At 40.6% G+C, this 18,487-nt stretch overlaps 1 protein-coding gene across 1 annotated transcript in view; it reads right to left on the bottom strand.

The window, feature by feature from the left end:
* Positions 1 to 18,487, bottom strand: part of ALPK3 (alpha kinase 3) — a 183,402-nt gene that overhangs the window by 85,131 nt on the left and 79,784 nt on the right. Inside the window, exons 6-7 of the mRNA XM_069765556.1 lie at positions 13,136 to 13,264; positions 7,245 to 9,318 (exon numbers count right to left, since the gene is read on the bottom strand). Coding sequence (XP_069621657.1) covers positions 7,245 to 9,318; positions 13,136 to 13,264 — 2,203 coding nt within the window. The remainder of the gene's footprint in view (positions 1 to 7,244; positions 9,319 to 13,135; positions 13,265 to 18,487) is intronic.

Here is an 18,487-nt window from a genome sequence, read left to right as displayed (position 1 = left end):
TCGCAGGGTGGATTTTTGGCATGTTGTCAGAGCTCAAGCTACAGTTCAAGTGAAGGTCTAGGGTGCTGGGTTTCTTTTTATACACACACACTAATTAATTGATCATTTACCGAGCACAGGTGAGGATGTAAACTAGGATTGGGTGCATTATATGACCAGGCGACAAAACATTTGAATTGCCAAAATCTGACCATTAACTGATCAATATTTCTGCATTGTTGCCAATTTATTTTCTTAACCTAAACCACATTTCGGAGGGTTTCAGCTTTCAAAAGAATAACCAATGGATGAATTTAACGTCAGGTTATAAGCTTTTATTCACATAACATGGATAAGTGACATAACGTTTGTCAGGGAGTGTATATATGTCAGTGAGACACACATATATATATCTTTACACTTCATACAGAGCTAGATAGCAGAATAGCTGATAATTCAATTGTCGGCATCTGTAAAATCACTACTGAACCCGACAGGATATGAGACATGGTTTACACACTGTAAACCCTTACATATCCAATAGATTTTCATATGTCCCTGACTAATAATGTTAGTAGTGTGTGTATGTGTAAAATTTTGGAGCTGTAGGTGTTAAATTAAAGGATTAATTCACGGAAACCTGTCACCCCCCACCAAGCTTTTGTAACTAAAAGAGCCACTTTGTGCAGCACTAATGCTGCATTCTGACTAGGTGGCTCTTTTAGTTCTTGTTCCTAGCACTGCTGAAATAATTGTTTTTGAAATTTGTCCCTCATACCTTGAAATCGCCATGGGGGCAGGTCTTTCCCCCCTAATCCAGACGCCTCTGCGCTGTAAGTTCGAAGGACAGTGCAAGTGCGCATGCCCGAAAAACAAACAAACAGCGCAGGCGCCGGGAACGCTAATGAAGGAAGAGGAGGCAGTGCCCGGCACGCAGAGGCCATGAGTGACGGCTGTGAGGCGTCTGGATTGGGGGGGGAAGACCTACCCCCGTGGCGATTTAAAGGTGTGAGGGACAAATTTCAAAAACGATTATTTCAGCAGTGCCAGGAACAAGAAATAAAAGAGTCACCTTGTCAGAATGCAGCATTAGTGCTGCACATGGTGGCTCTTTTAGTTACAAACAACTGGAGGGGTGACAGGTTCCCTTTAATATCTGCCGCGAATGGCAAAAATCGCTGATGTGAAAGTAGCCTAAGTCACTGCCGACAGTGTCTGCATTCGTCATACTCAACAATGGGGGAGGCAGCACTAAAAGTGCCTAGGGCAGCATAAACTCTAAATAAGGCCCTGTATCCTGGTTCCATGGTACGTAATGCACATAAAACTAAGGTCTGCAGTAACGCTCTTGCCAATTTGTTGCTATGCAGCAAGTTGTAATACACTTTATTTTTTTACACTTTTTTATACTCAGTATTAACTTTTCCAACAGCTTGTGCTATAGTAGGTAGCACAGTAAGGCCTTTGCTCCACAAATGCATCAAAGAACCTTTCGTGTCCATGACCTTGCTGGCCATTTACCAGTCAGTTGTCCTTTAGATTATTCATGTAACTCTACTGCCATTTTGTTTTTTTCTGTGACACTTGCGCCTACCATTGCTGCTTTTAATAAGGACTATATAAAGAGTTTTTTTATGAAGATGCGAGTGCTGTCTCTTTCTCATTGTTCCTTAGAACCCACCATGAGCCCTGTATTTGAATATACTATGAAAGCCTATTTAGCACATTTCAGTACCAAACGGGCATTAAAACATTTTGCAAAAAATAGAGATTTAACCCCTTAGCGACCGCCGATACGGCCGCTAAGGGTACTTAAACCACAGCGCCGTTAATTAACGGCGCTGTGGAAAAAGTGAATAGCGCCCCCCAGAGGCCGATTTTCTCCGGGGTCTCGGCTGCCGGGGGTAGCCGAAACCCCAGAGAACATGATTCGGGGTTTTTTTAACCCACCCCGCATTTGCGATCACCGGTAATTAACCGTTTACCGGCGATCGCAAACAAAAAACAAACGCGATCTCTTTTTAATTTCTCTGTCCTCCGATCGCACATCGGGGGACAGAGAAAAGGGGTCCCAGGTAGCCCCTCAATACTCACCTATCTCCCCTGATGCTCCTCGTGTCTCCCGGTGGGCGCCGCCATCTTCAAAATGGCGGGCGCATGCGCAGTGCGCCCGCCGGTCGGCCCCGCAAGAATCTTTGGGGTCTCGGCTGCCGGGGGTAGCCGAGACCCCAAAGAGCATGATTGGGGTCGGTTTCACAGACCCCTGTTTTGCGATCGCCGGTAATTAACTGTTTACCGGCGACCGCAAAAGAATAAAAAAAAAAAAATTAAAGTAAAGTGTAATTCTCTGTCCTCTGATGGTGATCGCACATCAGAGGACAGAGAAATAGGGGGATTCGGGGACCCTACAATACTCACCTGTGTCCCTGGATCCTCTTGCTGCTCCTCCTGGCCGCCGGCAGAAGAAAATGGCGGGCGCATGCGCAGTGCGCCCGCCATCTGTCTCCATCTGCCGGCCGGCAGGAGAATAGCAGTTGGGGCTAAAATTAGGGTTAGGGGTAGGGTTAGGGTTAGGGGTAGGGTTAGGGGTAGGGTTAGGTTTAGGGGTAGGGTTAGGGGTAGGGGTAGGGTTAGGGGTAGGGTTAGGGGTAGGGTTAGGGGTAGGGTTAGGGGTAGGGGTAGGGTTAGGGGTAGGGTTAGGGCTAGGGTTAGGGTTAGGGCTAGGGTTAGGGCTAGGGTTAGGGCTAGGGCTAGGGTTAGGGCTAGGGTTAGGGTTAGGTCTAGGGTTGGGGCTAAATTTAGGGTTAGGGTTGGGGCTAAATTTAGGGTTAGGGTTGGGGCTAAATTTAGGGTTAGGCTTCTTTCACACTTACGTCGGTACGGGGCCGTCGCAATGCGCCGGCCTGACATACCGACGCACGTTGTGAAAATTGTGCACAACGTGGGCAGCAGCTGTAGTTTTTCAACGCATCCGCTGCCCAATCTATGTCCTGGGGAGGAGGGGGCGGAGTTACGGCCACGCATGCGCAGTCAGAAATGGCGGATGCGACGTACAAAAAAACGTTTCATTGAACGTTTTTTTGTGCCGACGGTCCGCCAAAACACAACTGATCCAGTGCACGACGGACGCGACGTGTGGCCATCCGTCACGATCCGTCGGCAATACAAGTCTATGGGCAAAAAACGCATCCTGTGGGCACATTTGCAGGATCTGTTTCTTGTCCAAAACGACGGATTGCGACGGAATGCCAAATGACGCAAGTGTGAAAGTAGCCTTAGGGCTAGGGTTAGGGTTGGGGCTAAAGTTAGGGCTAGGGTTGGGGCTAAAGTTAGGGTTAGAGCTGGGATTAGGGTTAGGGTTTGGATTAGGGTTGGTATTAGGGTTAGGGTTGGCATTAGGGTTACGCTTGGGATTAGGGTTAGGTTTGGGATTAGGGTTAAGGTTAGGGTTGTGATTAGGAGTGTATTGGGATTAGGGTTAGGTTTGAGGTTAGGGTTGAGATTAGGATTAGGGGTGTGTTGGATTTAGGGTTTTGATTAGGGTTATGGTTAGGGTTGACATTAAGGTTGTTTTGGGGTAAGGGTTGTGATTATGGTTAGGGGTAGTGATTAGGATTATGGATCAGGTTGGGATTAGGGTTAGGGGTGTGTTGGGGTTAGGGTTGGAGCTAGAACTGGGGGGTTTCCACTGTTTAGTTACATCAGGGGGTCTCCAAACACGACAGCCAATTTTGCGCTCAAAAAGTCAAATGGTGCTCCCTCCCTTCTGAGCTCTGCCAACAGTGGGTTACCCCCACATATAGGGCATCAGCGTACTCGGGATAAATTGGACAACAACTTTTGGGGTCCAATTTCTCTTGTTACCCTTGTGAAAATAAAAACTTGGGGGCTACAATATCTTTTTTAATAATATTTTTTATTTTCACGACTCTGCATTCTAAACTTCTGTGAAGCACTTGGGCATTCAAAGTTCTCACCACACATCTAGATAAGTTCCTTGGGGGGTCTAGTTTCCAAAATGGGGTCACTTGTGGGGGGTTACTACAGTTTAGGTACATCAGGGGCTCTGCAATCGCAACATAATGCCCACAGACCATTCTATCAAAGTCTGCATCCCAAAAAGGCACTCCTTCCCTTCCGAGCTCTGCCGTGCGCCCAAACAGTGGTTTACCCCCACATATGGCACATCAGCATACTCGGGATAAATTGGACAACAACTATTGCAGTCCAATTTCTCCTGTTACCCTTGTGGAAATAAAAACTTGGGGGCTACAATATCTTTTTTGTGGAAAAAAAAATAATTATATTTTCACGACTCTGCATTCTAAACTTCTGTGAAGCACTTGGGCATTCAAAGTTCTCACCACACATCTAGATAAGTTCCATGGGGGGTCTAGTTTCCAAAATGAGGTCACTTGTGGAGGGTTTCTACTGGTTAAGTACATCAGGGACTCTGCAAACGCAACATAATACCCGCAGACCATTCTATCAAAGTCTGCATTCCAAAACGGCGCTCCTTCCTTCCGAGCTCTGCCGTGCGCCCAAACAGTGGTTTACCCCCACATATGGGGTACCAGCATACTCAGGACAAATTGGACAACAACTTTTGGGGTCCAATTTCTCTTGTTACCCTTGTGAAAATAAAAACTTGAGGGCTAAAAAATCTTTTTTGTGGAAAAAAAAAAAATTTTTTATTTTCACGGCTCTGCATTATAAACTTCTGTGAAGCACTTGGGCATTCAAGGTTCTCACCACACATCTAGATAAGTTTTATGGGGGGTCTAGTTTCCAAAATGGGGTCACTTGTGGGGGATTTCTACTGTTTAGGCACATCAGGGGCTCTCCAAACGAGACATGACGTCCGATCTCAATTCCAGCCAATTCTACATTGAAAAAGGAAAAAAGGCACTCTTTCTCTTCCAAGCTCTGCGGTGCGCCCAAACAGTGGTTTACCCCCACATATTGGGTATCGACGTACTCAGGAGAAATTGCACAACAACTTTAGTGGTCTAATTTCTCCTGTTACCCTTGTGAAAATAAAAATTTGTGGGCAAAAAGATCATTTTTGTAGAAAAAATGCAATTTTTTTTTTCACGGCTCTACGTTATAAACTTCTGTGAAGCACATGGGGGTTCAAAGTGCTCGCCACACATCTAGATAAGTTCCTTAATGGGTCTAGTTTCCAAAATGGTGTCACTTGTGGGGGGTTTCCACTGTTTAGGCACATCAGGGGCTCTCCAAACGCGACATGGCGTCCAATCTCAATTCCAGCCAATTCTACATTGAAAAAGTAAAACGGCACTCCTTCTCTTCCAAGCTCTGCGTTGCGCCCTAACAGTGGTTTACCCCCACATATTGGGTATCAGCGTACTCAGGAGAAATTGTACAACAACTTTTGTGGTCTAATTTCTCCTGTTACCCTTGTGAAAATAAAAATTTGTGGGCAAAAAGATCATTTTTGTAGAAAAAATGCGATTTTTTTTTCACGGCTCTACGTTATAAACTTCTGTGAAGCACATGGGGGTTCAAAGTGCTCACCACACATCTAGATATGTTACTTAAGGGGTCTAGTTTCCAAAATGGGGTCACTTGTGGGGGGTTTCCACTGTTAAGGCACATCAGAGGCTCTCCAAACGCGACATGGCGTCCAATCTCAATTCCAGCCAATTCTACATTGAAAAAGTAAAACGGTGCTCCTTCACTTCCAAGCTCTGCGGTGCGCCCAAAAAGTGGTTTACCCTCACATATGGGGTATTGGCGTATTCAGGAGAAATTGCATTACAAAATTTATGGTTACATTTCTGTTTTTACACTTGTGAAAATAAAAAAAATGGTTCTGAATTAAGATGTTTGCAAAAAAAAGTTAAATGTTCATTTTTTCCTTCCAGTTCCTGTGAAGCACGTAAAGGGTTAATAAACTTCTTGAATGTGGTTTTGAGAACCTTGAGGGGTGTAGTTTTTAGAATGGTGTCACACTTCATTATTTTCTATCATATAGACCCCTCAAAATGACTTCAAATGTGATGTGGTCCCTAAAAATAAATGGTGTTGTAAAAATGAGAAATTGCTGGTCAAGTTTTAACCCTTATAACTCCCTAACAAAAAAAAATTTTGTTTCCAAAATTGTGCTGATGTAAAGTAGACATGTGGGAAATGTTATTTATTAACTATTTTTCATGACATATCTCTCTGATTTAAGGGCATAAAAATACAAAATTTGAAAATTGCAAAATTTTAAAAATTTTCGCCATATGTCCGTTTTTTTCATAAATAATCGCAAGTAATATCGAAGAAATGTTACCACTAACATGAAGTACAATATGTCACGAAAAAACAATCTCAGAATCAGCGGGATCCGTTGAAGCGTTCCAGAGTTATAACCTCATAAAGTGACAGTGGTCAGAATTGCAAAAATTGGCCTGGTCATTAAGTACCAAATTGGCTCTGTCACTAAGGGGTTAAAAGAGTATTCAGATCCTATTCCAATGTGTAGTAGGTGTAAAAATAATAATATCAGCAAATACCTCCAATTAGAAATGGAGTATAGTTCTTCAGATTCGCTATGTCACTTACCTCATGTAGGGCATTGCAATAGCTTAGGTATCCATGGTTTTGACCACTAAGAGCTGTCTAACTGTCATTATATCAGTGGCTGCAACCATGGATGCCTAAGCTACTGCAATGCCATACATGAAGTGACATAGCGAATCTGAAGAACTATACTGCTTTTGTAATTTGGAGGTATTTGATAACATTATAAATATTACACCTACCACATATTGGGATAGAATCTTGGAGATAAGAATACCCCTTTGATCATAATTCCTTAAAGGGAAGCTGTCAACACAAATAGGTTTCATTTGATAAATACTGTATATATATTTGTATTGCACATAAATCTGGTTCCTGAAACATCAAATAATCAATAACTTTTTTTGCATAAGTTTCCATTTTTGTCCAAAAAGTCAATGGAACCGTCAATATAGAAGAAGTGGAGCAAGGTGCTTGTGATGCACAATCCCTCACAATTAATTATCAATTAAGAATGTGTTACCACCATTTTTGCTAAAATGCCACACAAAAATGTGCATTTTTATCTTATTTAAAAAAAATTTATATTTTTCTAGATACAAAATTTCAATTTTTATATAAGATGTGCTGTAACATTCATGGTTTAAAATATATCCCTTAACATAGTATATTCTCTAACCTACATTGCTAATGCCAGTGAAAAACAAATAGGAATAGAGTTTCAATAAACTCACCTTTATAGGGATCATTGACCTTTTTGGTTTCCATAGGCTGTGCCTCATCTTTGGATGTATGACTCATAACTTTCGATTCCTGAGAAGTAGAATCTGTCTTTTCTTTATCTATATCTTCTTCATATATCTTGGGAACTTCCAACATTGCCATTCTTCTTATTGTCCCAGGGGAACGTTTTTCAACAGGGGGAGACTGAGTGCTCAAGAGAGAATTATTCCTTCTAGATAGTCCAGGAGACACATTGGGGCTCTCTTTTCTAGAAGGAGGTGTAAGGGAACTTGTATTTCCAGTCTCTTCATTATCCAGTTGTCTAGTCTTGTTGAGATATATTTTACGACGTGCACCAGAAGCCAGTTCCTCTGGTGTAGCTGAGGGAATCAGACATAAATTTTCAGTAGACCTCCATTTGCGGCTACTATCTCTCTGAGGTTCAGAAAGCATACTTCCTAGGGTTTTTTCTGCTGGTAGACTTCCAACCACAATGGACGGAACAGTTAATGCAACTGTAGGATCTGTACCTGAAGCTATTTTAGCTGCTATTCTCCTTGATGTTGCTGGACTAAAACTTAGATCTTCCTTGCTTAAAATAGTCTTCTCTGGCAAGCCTTTTGAACTCCGCCTAGGGGCTATTGGACTTTGTGGTGCACTCTCAACTTGGGGTATAATGTCTTCTCTTTTTGATAGTTCAGTAATTCGTTTAGGAATGGTTGGACTGGTTTGCAAGGAATCCACATTCTGTACCATATCTTCTTCTGAGGCTGGAGTCATTTTACCTGATGTGGAACTGGAATGCATGCTCTCAGTACTTTTTGGTGAGTCACTATCTTTGCCATATTCATACATCTTTCTGGGGCTTGGTGGACTTAAGCTCATCTGGGGTGAATGCATTTCTACAGGTGAATCTGGCTGAACATCACCCACATTTCTTTGACTTTTTTCATCTATCTTATCTACTTCTGCAGTTTTTAAATGTAATAACATTAGCAGTGAATTCTTAAGAGTAGTAACCAAACCATGATCTTGCTTTTCTTTCTGTTTAGACACATTATCATGTTCAACTTTCTGACTGTCTTGATGGGAAGTAGTGATAAGTGGACTGATAGGTATATGTACCTCAGGTCCTTTCTCTTTTTGGGATGAGGTTGTGGTTTCTGGTACCTCTGGCACCACTAAATCGTGGCTGATTTTGTTTTCTTTTTGTGGTATAATTTGGATTCTTTCTGCTTCATACTCTCCCTCTGCCTGGGGTGAAGTCATTGGAGACTTCTCAGAATTAGGGTCTACAGAACTACCAACATTACTTGCTACTCCAACCTCCAGAGCTTTTTTCACATCACGAAGAAGTGTTACTACAGACTGATCACCTTGCTCTTTTGGTAGCAACTGTGAACTTGGTAGCAACTGTGAACTTTCACCAGAAATATCAATATGTAGGCTCTTATTAGGGATTTGTGAAATATTTACTTCTGTTTGAATCTCTCCCATAACTGTACTAGATAAAGTTGTATTGTTTTCCGTTTTAACAGAGTTTAGATATTCTGACTCCTTTGCTGCTTCACTGAAAGAGCCAACAGGTTGTCCATCTACAATTGATTCAGCCACTCTTTCTGTGGTTTCCTTTGTAACCTGTACCTTCACATCCTCCAACATTTCCACGTCTTTGGTATGTGCAACATGTTCTGTCAACCGGTCACCAGAGATTTCCTTGGCCATGCATGACATTTTTTCACTTACTATACCTCTAAACTCCCTTAAAACTCCTATAGATTCAGTCACTGGTTTCATAACATCCATTTGTTGGATGTCAGCTAAACGTCCATCTTTAACATTTGATCTTTCCTCTACACTACATTCCATGAAAGAGTTTAAGGACTTATCCTCAATTGTTTGTGACTGTCCATTATGTTCCGTCTTATTTAAATCAGGTGTTACTTCTAATTCTGTAGACAGGTCTGTCTCCATATATACTGGAACTGGTGAACCTGAACTTTTCACACTGATATCTTTCTCTGATTTTTCTTGTATTTCTACATTTTTTCCTTCATTGGTGTCTCCATCTGAGAGTTTACTTATCTAAAAGTAATACATTTACATATGAATGTCACACGAAAGTTATGTGAAACTTCCACATTTATACATGGATACTAAAACAACAACAATAAAAAAAATAAATGTTATCCTACACACTTGGTCAAAATTGTTGGTGCCCCTCATTTAATGACAGAACAACCCACAATGGTCACAGAAATAACTTGAATCTGACAAAAGTAATAATAAATAAAAAATCTATGAAAATGAACAAATGAAAGTCAGACATTGCTTTTCAACAATGCTTCGACAGATTTAAAAAAAATAAAATAAAACTCATGAAATAGGCCTGGACAGAAATCATAGTACCCCTAACATAATATTTTGTTGCACAACCTTTTGAGGCAATCTCTGCAATCAAATGATTCCTGTAACTGTCACTGAGACTTCTGCACCTCTCGACAGGTATTTTGGCCCACTCCTTAAGGGCAAACTGCTCCAGTTGTCTCGTGTTTGAAGGTTGCCTTTTCCAGACAGCATGTTTCAGCTCTTTGCAAAGATGTTCAAAAGGATTTAGGTCAGGGCTCAAAGAAGGCCACTTCAGAATAGTCCAGTGTTTTCCTCTTAGTCATTCTTGGGTGTTTTTAGCTGTGTGTTTTGGGTCATTATCCTGTTACAAGACCCATGACCTGTGACTTAGACTAAGCTTTCTGACACTGGGCAGCACATTTCTCTCTAGAATCCCTTGATAGTCTAGAGATTTTATTGTACCCTGCACAGATTCTAGACACCCTGTGCCAGATGCAACAAAGCAGCCCCAGAACAAAACAGAGCCTCCTCCATGTTTCACAGTAGGAACAGTGTTCTTTTCTTGATATGCTTCATTTTTCCATCTGTGAACATAGAGCTGATGTGCCTTGCCAAAAAGTTCCGTTTTTGTCTCATCTGTCCATAGGACATTGTCCCAGAAGCTTTGTGGCTTGTATACATGAAGTTTGGAAAATTCCAGTATGGCTTTTCTATGATTTTTTTCAACAATGGTGTCCTCCTTGGTAGTCTCCCATGAAGTCTACTTTGGCTCAGACAACGATGGATGGTGCGATCTGACACTGATGTTCCTTGAGCTTGAAGTTCACCTTTAATCTGTTTAGAAGTTTTTCTGGGTTCTTTTGTTACCATTCATATTATCCATCTCTTTGATTTGTAATCAATTTTCCTCCTGCGGCCACATCTAGGGAGGTTGGCTACTGTCCCATGGATCTTAAGTTTCTGAATAATATGTGCAACTGTAGTCACAGGAACATCAAGCTGCGTGGAGATGGTCTTATAACATTTACCTTTAACATGTTTATCTATAATTTTCTTTTTCTAATCTCCCGAAACAACTCTTTCCTTCACTTCCTCTGGTCCATGTTGATTGCGATACACACCATGTCACCAAACAGCACAGTGAGCATCTGTAGCCCTATATACAGGCCCACTCACTGATTCCAAGATTGTAGACACCTGTGATGCTAGTTAGGGGACACACCGTGATTTAACATGTCCTTTTTGTCACATTATTTTCAGGGTTACCGTCATTTCTGCCAGGCCTATTTCATGAGTTTTATTTTTTTTTTTTTATTCTGTGGAAGCATGGTTGAAAAGCAATGTCTGACTTTCATTTGTTCATTTTCATAGACTTTAATTTATTTTTACTTTTATCATATTCAAGTTATTTCTGTGACTATTGTGGGCTTTTCTGTTAAATGAAACAACAATTTTGACCACGTGTGTATATAAGTTTAAAAGTGACTGACCAACTTAAGTATAGAACAAGCTCACTGATGGATTTTCTGTTAGAGGCTTCGATGTGAATACTTTTCTGCCCAATGATGAAAAAAGTATTCTCAAAGTGATACCTTTATTGACTAACCAGAAAATAATTATTATTTTCTGTTTAGCCAATAAAGGTATCACTCTGATACTCACAGCAGGAAAGCCCGGAAAAAATGAGCCAGGCGGGAACATCCAAACAGCAGGGGATATGAGTGGGGGACCCTAGAATGACCCCACGCTTATAGCCGTAACCCGTACGGCTTCGTCAAGCCATCACACAGTTGAAAAATTAAAATCTTATGGGTCTCAGAAAATGGCGACACAATCAAAAACATTTTTTTTTTTTTACAATTTTCTGTTTTTTATTCCACCACTAAAATAATAAAAAAAACTGGACAAGTTTAGTATCGCCAAACTGATGAAGATAATCATATTACCAGGTTATTTTTTACCACACAAGGTACACTGTAAAAACAATTCCCAAAAACCAGAGTCAGAATTGTGGGTTGCAATTTCACCGCACTTACAATTTCTTTCCTGTTTTCCAGTCCACTATGTGTCTTGATATAAGGGAGGGAAAAAAACAAAACCCAAAATTGGAAATTGGCCATATCAGGAAGGGTTTAACCCCTTCATGTCGCATCCCATTTTCATTTTTGCTTTTCTGTTTTTTTGCTCCCCTTTTTCCCAGAGCCATAACTTTTTTTATTTTTGTGGGACGAGTTGTACCTTTGAACGATATCATTGCTTTCAACATGTATTGTACAGGATAAATTCCAAGTGTGGTGAAATTGCAAAAAAAAGTGCAATTCCACAATTGTTTTTTGGATTTTTTTTACCATATTCACCAAATGCTAAAACTGACCTGCCATTATGATTCTCCAGTTCCCCAATTGGATTAATTATTTGTATGTATTGATAGATCAGGCTATTCTGAAATGTGTTATTGTATTTTTTAATTGTTTTATTTTGAATGTTGTGAATGGGGGTGATTTAAACTTTTATATACTTTTATTTTTTTATATTTTTAAAAACATTTTTATCTTACTTTTCACTTGCTTCAATGGGAGACTAGAAGGTGCAATCATCTTCAGCCCTGCTCTGTGCGACAGAAATGCTCACTTGCTATGACCGCTCACCGCTGGGTGGTGCTCATAGCAATCTGGCAATGACAACCACAGGGGTCTATTGCAAATCCAGGGTTTTCCTGCCAACCCATTGGCAACCCGCGGTCATGTGACACGCGGGATTAGTGACATGCTTCCGATGCGATCATGTTAAATGCCGCTGTCAGAGATTGACAGTAGCATTTAGCAGGTTAACAGCTGCGGGTGGATCGGGATTCCACCAGCGGCTATTAGGAGCACATGTCACGTGTTCAAATCAGCTGACATGTGCTGGAAAAGATGTGAGCTCAGCGCCAGAGCCCACATCAAAGGGGGAGACCCAACATGCGCCGTACATGTATGGCGCATATCATGAAAGGGTTAAAGAGTATCTGTTGTTTTAATTATCGTTTAAAAAATCAATAGTACAAATGAAAATAAGCAACTATGTAGTATATATTATCAGAAAAATCAACCTTTTTTCCTTAGACTGATGATTCATTGTCAGTTCTTAGGTAAAATCTATGCTCAGTGAAGACACTCTCCCATTACTGAAATAAGGGATCGTAATTACTACTGATAAGATTCTATGTAGATGTCAAGGGAGGAGGAAGAGGAAGGAGCTCTGCCCCTAGCTCCTCCTCCCCTCTCCATAGAACCTCATCAGTAGCAGCCATCATCTCTTATCTCAGTAATAGGAAAATGTCTTCCCTGAGTACAGATTTTACCTCAGAATGAAGAATTTTAACGATGTCCATAATAAGGTCAGGAGGAGAAAGATGCAGATTTCTCTGATAAGATATATTACAAATAAAGTGTCTTATTTTCACGAATACTATTGATTTATGAAATAAAAATAAAAACAACGGTTCCATTAAAACGAATGTAAAAAGTATGTAATTTCTAATAGTGTATTAATTGAAATTGTTACACATCACCTTTTGTTCTTGTTCGGCCTTCTGGCTGAGCTCAAGTTGTTTCTGCAGAAGGGCATATGCTTTCTGTAGTGCCATGTATTCAATTTCTAAATTCTCCAACTTCTTTAGTGTTTCTGTTCTTGTTTTTTCCTGTAAAATTGTCAGAAAAATATGATTTTTTTAAGGTAAAATATGTCAGATGACAATCAATTCGGATAGTGTATATAGTTCAAATCTATGGTGGACATTAGGGTAAACATTTTCTTAGTCTTTGCTTTACATCAATCTTTAGCATTGGCAGTGGTTTTTCCATACCTTCATCAAGTTGTCTGTACCCATCCTGCACCTTTCTATATGACAGCAATCAAGCAAAAGTTCAACACACAATAATTACCAGATCAGAGAAGCAATATCCTCTAGGACAGGGGTCTCAAACTAAAATGAGGTTCAGGGATGCTAAAAAAAATCATGTTAGGGAATGGGCCACATTGTTACATTTAGGCTGGGTCTACATTGTGACGTTGGCAGCAACAGAGACAAAGTTCCCCACATTTCCCCCTTAAATAAAGAAATACTCAATGCCCAGAGGTGCACTGTCAATAGTGCCAAAAAAACTAACAGGAGTCCAAAGCCTCAGGCCCCTTCTGACCCTGGCTATGAGCCATAAAAAAATGGCTTTAAAGGGACTCTGTCATCTGAATTTGGAGGGAACAATTTTCAGCCATAGAGGCGGGGTTTTCGCAGGCTGCATGCTGGCTGTAATATTGGATTGAAGTTCATTCTCTGTCCTCCGTAGTGCATGCCTGCACATTTTGCAAACACACAGCAGTCCGTAACCACGTCCAGTTTGTTGTCCTAGTGCAGTGTTCAGTTGTCCCGTGTCAGCATATATGTATCTTCCCAAGTTATTAGTTAGATAGGACATACATGTTCGTTAGCACTTTACATTGTCCGATGCTGGTCTAAGACCATTCCTGGCTTTTCCAGGCTCCTAAATGAGACTTGTGTCTCTTTATTAAACTGTCGCTTCCCTTAAATTCTCTAAATTTTGGTAAAAAAAACAAAATGGTGGTGGGGTATTGTTGGCAGATATGCAACAGATGCAGACTTATTTGTGTGCAGGAGGAGTTTACACTTTTCTGACAATAGATGGCAATGTTTGGTACTGTTATATGCTTAGTTGAGTGTAATGAATATACTTGTTGTACTTTGGTTTCATTCTCTCTCTGGTAAAAGGTCCTTTCAGATTTCCTGTTATGCTGTATTAAGAAGTTGATGCAGGGACCTCATGTTCTGAGAAGATAAAGTTGAATTACCCCATGTAATCTACTCTTACAAGTTTTTTCTGCGACCAAACTATGCAACAGGTTATGGGCCCAGCAGAGAAGACAAAAAGGACTTGGTGAATGCAAAATAAAACTTCAGAGCAATTCAGAGCAATTCTCTCCAAACAAGTAAGGCAGATAAGTTAAAGATGAGCAGCAGTTCAGAGCTGAGACTCACAGTAGCTAAGCTGAACAATGAGAAATATCAGTTATGGAAGTTCAAAGTGGAGGTGTTATTGTCTAAAGATGATTTATGGGAGGTAATCACTACAGACAGACCCAATGATAATAATCAGACATGGAATAAGAAAAACAAACAAGCAAGAGCTACTATCAGCTTATTAGTGGAGGATGATCAGTTAACCACATAAGGAATGAGAATACAGCAAAGGGAATGTGGGAACCATTGAGAAAGCTACATGAAAGATCCAGCTTAAATCACAAACTACAAAACACGAAGCAGACATTACACTAGAGGTTGTAAAGACCATAAAGACAAGACTTATAGATGAATATCATAGAAGGAAAGAGCAAACAAACAATTCCACTGAAAGGGATAGTGAAAATGCTCTTAAAGCGACAGACAAGAAGCCCCATAATACAGAGACAGGATAATGCTTCAGATGTAAGAAAAAGGGACATTTAAAGAAAGACTGTACTATATGGAAAGCAGAACAACAGAAATTACACCAAAAGGAGAATAAACAGAAAGTAAAAAGCACAATTTCTAACCCCCATGCAGATCACTGGAATGGTACATTTAAAGTAACTGATAAAGAGTCATCGTCAGGCTGGTTTATTGACTCAGAGCAACAAGTCACATGACTAGTGATAAAAGCTTCTTTACTGAACTTGATGAAAATAAGAAGGAAGCATTTTATCTTGCAGATGGGAGTAAAATAACCGCAGAAGGTATTGGACAAGGAATGCTAATCTGTCCTGATAGATTTGGGCATTATTAAAAATAATAGTAAAGGATGTGTTATATGTTCTATGACTAGAAGGGGGATTGGTATCCGTAAAGCGTCTGACAACCAAAGGACTTACTGTAAAATTCAAAGATGATAATTGTACAATCCTAGCGTGAGATAAGGTAATAATTATTGTCAAAGCAGGTGAACAATTATATCATCTAGACACATTAAAGGAACAGATGAAGTTATGTACACATGATCACAAGAATTGTATTCACGTGTGGCATATACATCTAGGACACAGACATTCTGAGAGTATAATGGCATTACAAAAGAAGATATCTGCTCAATTACAGTAAAATGTGCATGTTGTATAAAATCTAAAGCTACAAGAGTAGCTATACCTAAAGAGAGTGAGACTAAAAGCGCAAGACCACTTGACTTTGTACATACTGATGTACTGTATGTGGACTCATGAAAGTGACCACATCAGGAGGTAATAGATACTGTATATGGTGACCTTCACAGATGTTAGGGCTGGAGGAACGCACGGAATAAATAGAGAAATGTTATTTGGTGCGTTTGCAGCCCGGGGTCCACCGTGCAGGAGAGAACCTGCTGCTGGCAAATGGCGGCCCTATATGGCAGTAGAAGTGAACTCTGTTACTTCACAGAGTCGCCTAAAGAAAGCACTGTGTCCTGTTTAACTTCATAGGAGTACACAGCAACTGCCGAAAGCAGTTTGTGGTTACGCAGTCACACAATCTCCTCACCGGAGGAGCCGGTATTCTAGGGGCTTATTTCAGCCAGGGCCCTGAATCCATACACACAATCTCCTCACCGGAGGTGCCGGTATTCTAGGGGCTTATTTCAGCTGGGTCCCTGAACATATACACATGTAACCACAATGGCGCAAAGCACATAACTTAGATTTGATACTAGCGCATGGCCGTGCGGCCATGCAAACCTTTTATAGCTGCAGCAAGAACAGGACCTTCCTAGAAGGACCAATGAGAGGCTGCCACAGAGCCTGAGCAACTTCAGGACCTTCCTGGAGAACCAATGAGTTTTGCTGCAGTATCTTAGCATGTGATCCTCGATCTCCAATGAGAGATTTTACCCCGGGCATGCTCAGAAGTGGAAAAGCAGGACTTAGTCCCAAAAGCATCTGCTCGCCTCTGCCCAGCACTGGCTTCAATGGCAGAAGCTGGAAAAGCAGCAGTAACCCTTTGCACAGAGTGAGACTGAGCAAGATGCTGGGACCAACGTCTCCGCAGAGCAGGCTCCACTGCGGCAGGAGAAGAATGGGAGACTGCAGCGGAGATGGCCCGAGATTCCCCCTGTGCAGAGGCGGGAACTTGACCCCTAACAATAGATGACTACTCAAGATACACAGTCACGTACTTGATAAAGAACAAAAGGGACGTTTTTGAAAAATTAGAAGACTGTGACAAAGTCAAAGAACAAGTTTCAGAAAAAGCCAATCATCATCAGAAGTGATAATGGAGGTGAATTTACAGGACACCAAATAGAAAACTACTAAAGACAGAATGGAAGAGAGCATCAAAAGACTGTTCCACACAAACCTGAACAGAGCGGGGTAGCAGAAAGAAAAAACAGCAATCTGACTGAAATGATAGGATGTATGCTAAAAGACTCCAAACTACCAGAGAAATACTGGGGGTGAAGCTGCAATGACAGCTACTTATCTGCAAAACAGACTTTTTTCAAGAAAACTGAGAAAAAACAATATAAACTGTGGCAAGGTAAGAAACCAAGTGTGAATCATTTAAGAGTTTTTGGTTGCAAAGTTTTTGTGTTTATTCCAGAAGGAAAATGCTCCAAACTTCAAAACAGAGCCATTGAAGGAATATTTGTCGGATATAGTGACAATTGCAAAGGATACAGAATCCTAGATTCCAAGACAGACAGAATCACAGTGAGAAACAGTGTAACATTCAGTGAAGATCTAAATGATGACATAATGACATCACTGGAAATGAAAAATGAGGGAAGCGACAGTGATATAACTGCAGAAACATCTGATGAGAAAGAAGTGGAAATCGATGAAAATAAAAAAACTGAAAGTCAAGAGATACAGCTCCATACAGACACAGAACCAAGACACTCAATAATAGAAAACAAGGGAAGACCACCTCAACGCCTTTCATACAAGGCAAGTACAAATAAAATTTATGAACCTACATTTTGGGAGGACATATCTCTACTTTCAGAAAAAGAAGCGAACAAATGGATAAAGGCTGCAGAAACAGAAATAAAATCCATTCATGATTCAAAGGCATGGACACTGACAGAACTACCAAAGGAAAAAAGGCTATAGGATGCTTTAATTATATTCACAATTCCCCCCCCCCCACTTTGTATTACAGCTCAGGTGTACCTGATCTCTGTCAGTCGTTCTCAAGAGCACAAGATAATGTATGTGATTACAAAATTCTTTTTGTGAATTGCTCTTGTGAGTTTTCTTTTTTATTTTTTTATTTATTTTTTGGTTTTTGCTTAGCATTAGCCTTACGTTCTAAGGGAGATTGGCTCTTGTACTTTGCACAGTGAAATTGTTGATTTGCAGCATGTATTGTGCATCTAAATGTATTTTTCTGCTGACATTAATATATGAAACATTGACTTGTATATATATTGTTTCCTTTATATTGTTAAATGACATATTATGGTCATTCCCTGCATAGTGGATGCATACAGTACTTTGACAATTTTTTGTTTGTTTTTTATTATTTGTAGTTCTGATGAAGGCCTATTTGTGTGGCCGAAACATTAAAGTGTTCATTCAGCGGATGTACCTAAAACACCATTAAAATTGTTTCCTTTTTTCTCGCATGAATTGGGAGTGTTGAATTTATTTCTTACACATATTGGAGCATGGCTATTACCACATTAAGGCATTTACCTGAGCTCTGTAGCACTGCCTGTCACCTGAGTAATACACTCCACAGACCTCGTCACTCTCTTATATCCTGTAATTACTCCATTGTTGCTCTAAACCATGCAAAAGAGAAATTCTGCCTGGTTGTGTAGCTTCCAGAAGAAGTGCGTAGGCTTCTGCAGATTGGTCGATGGCACTCCTGTCTCTTTCCCTTGAGGAGGCTGCTTCCAAG

The sequence above is a fragment of the Ranitomeya imitator genome, chromosome 4, assembly GCF_032444005.1.
Source record: "Ranitomeya imitator isolate aRanImi1 chromosome 4, aRanImi1.pri, whole genome shotgun sequence".
Lineage (NCBI taxonomy): Eukaryota > Metazoa > Chordata > Amphibia > Anura > Dendrobatidae > Ranitomeya > Ranitomeya imitator.
This window is presented reverse-complemented; position numbering and strand designations above follow the sequence as displayed.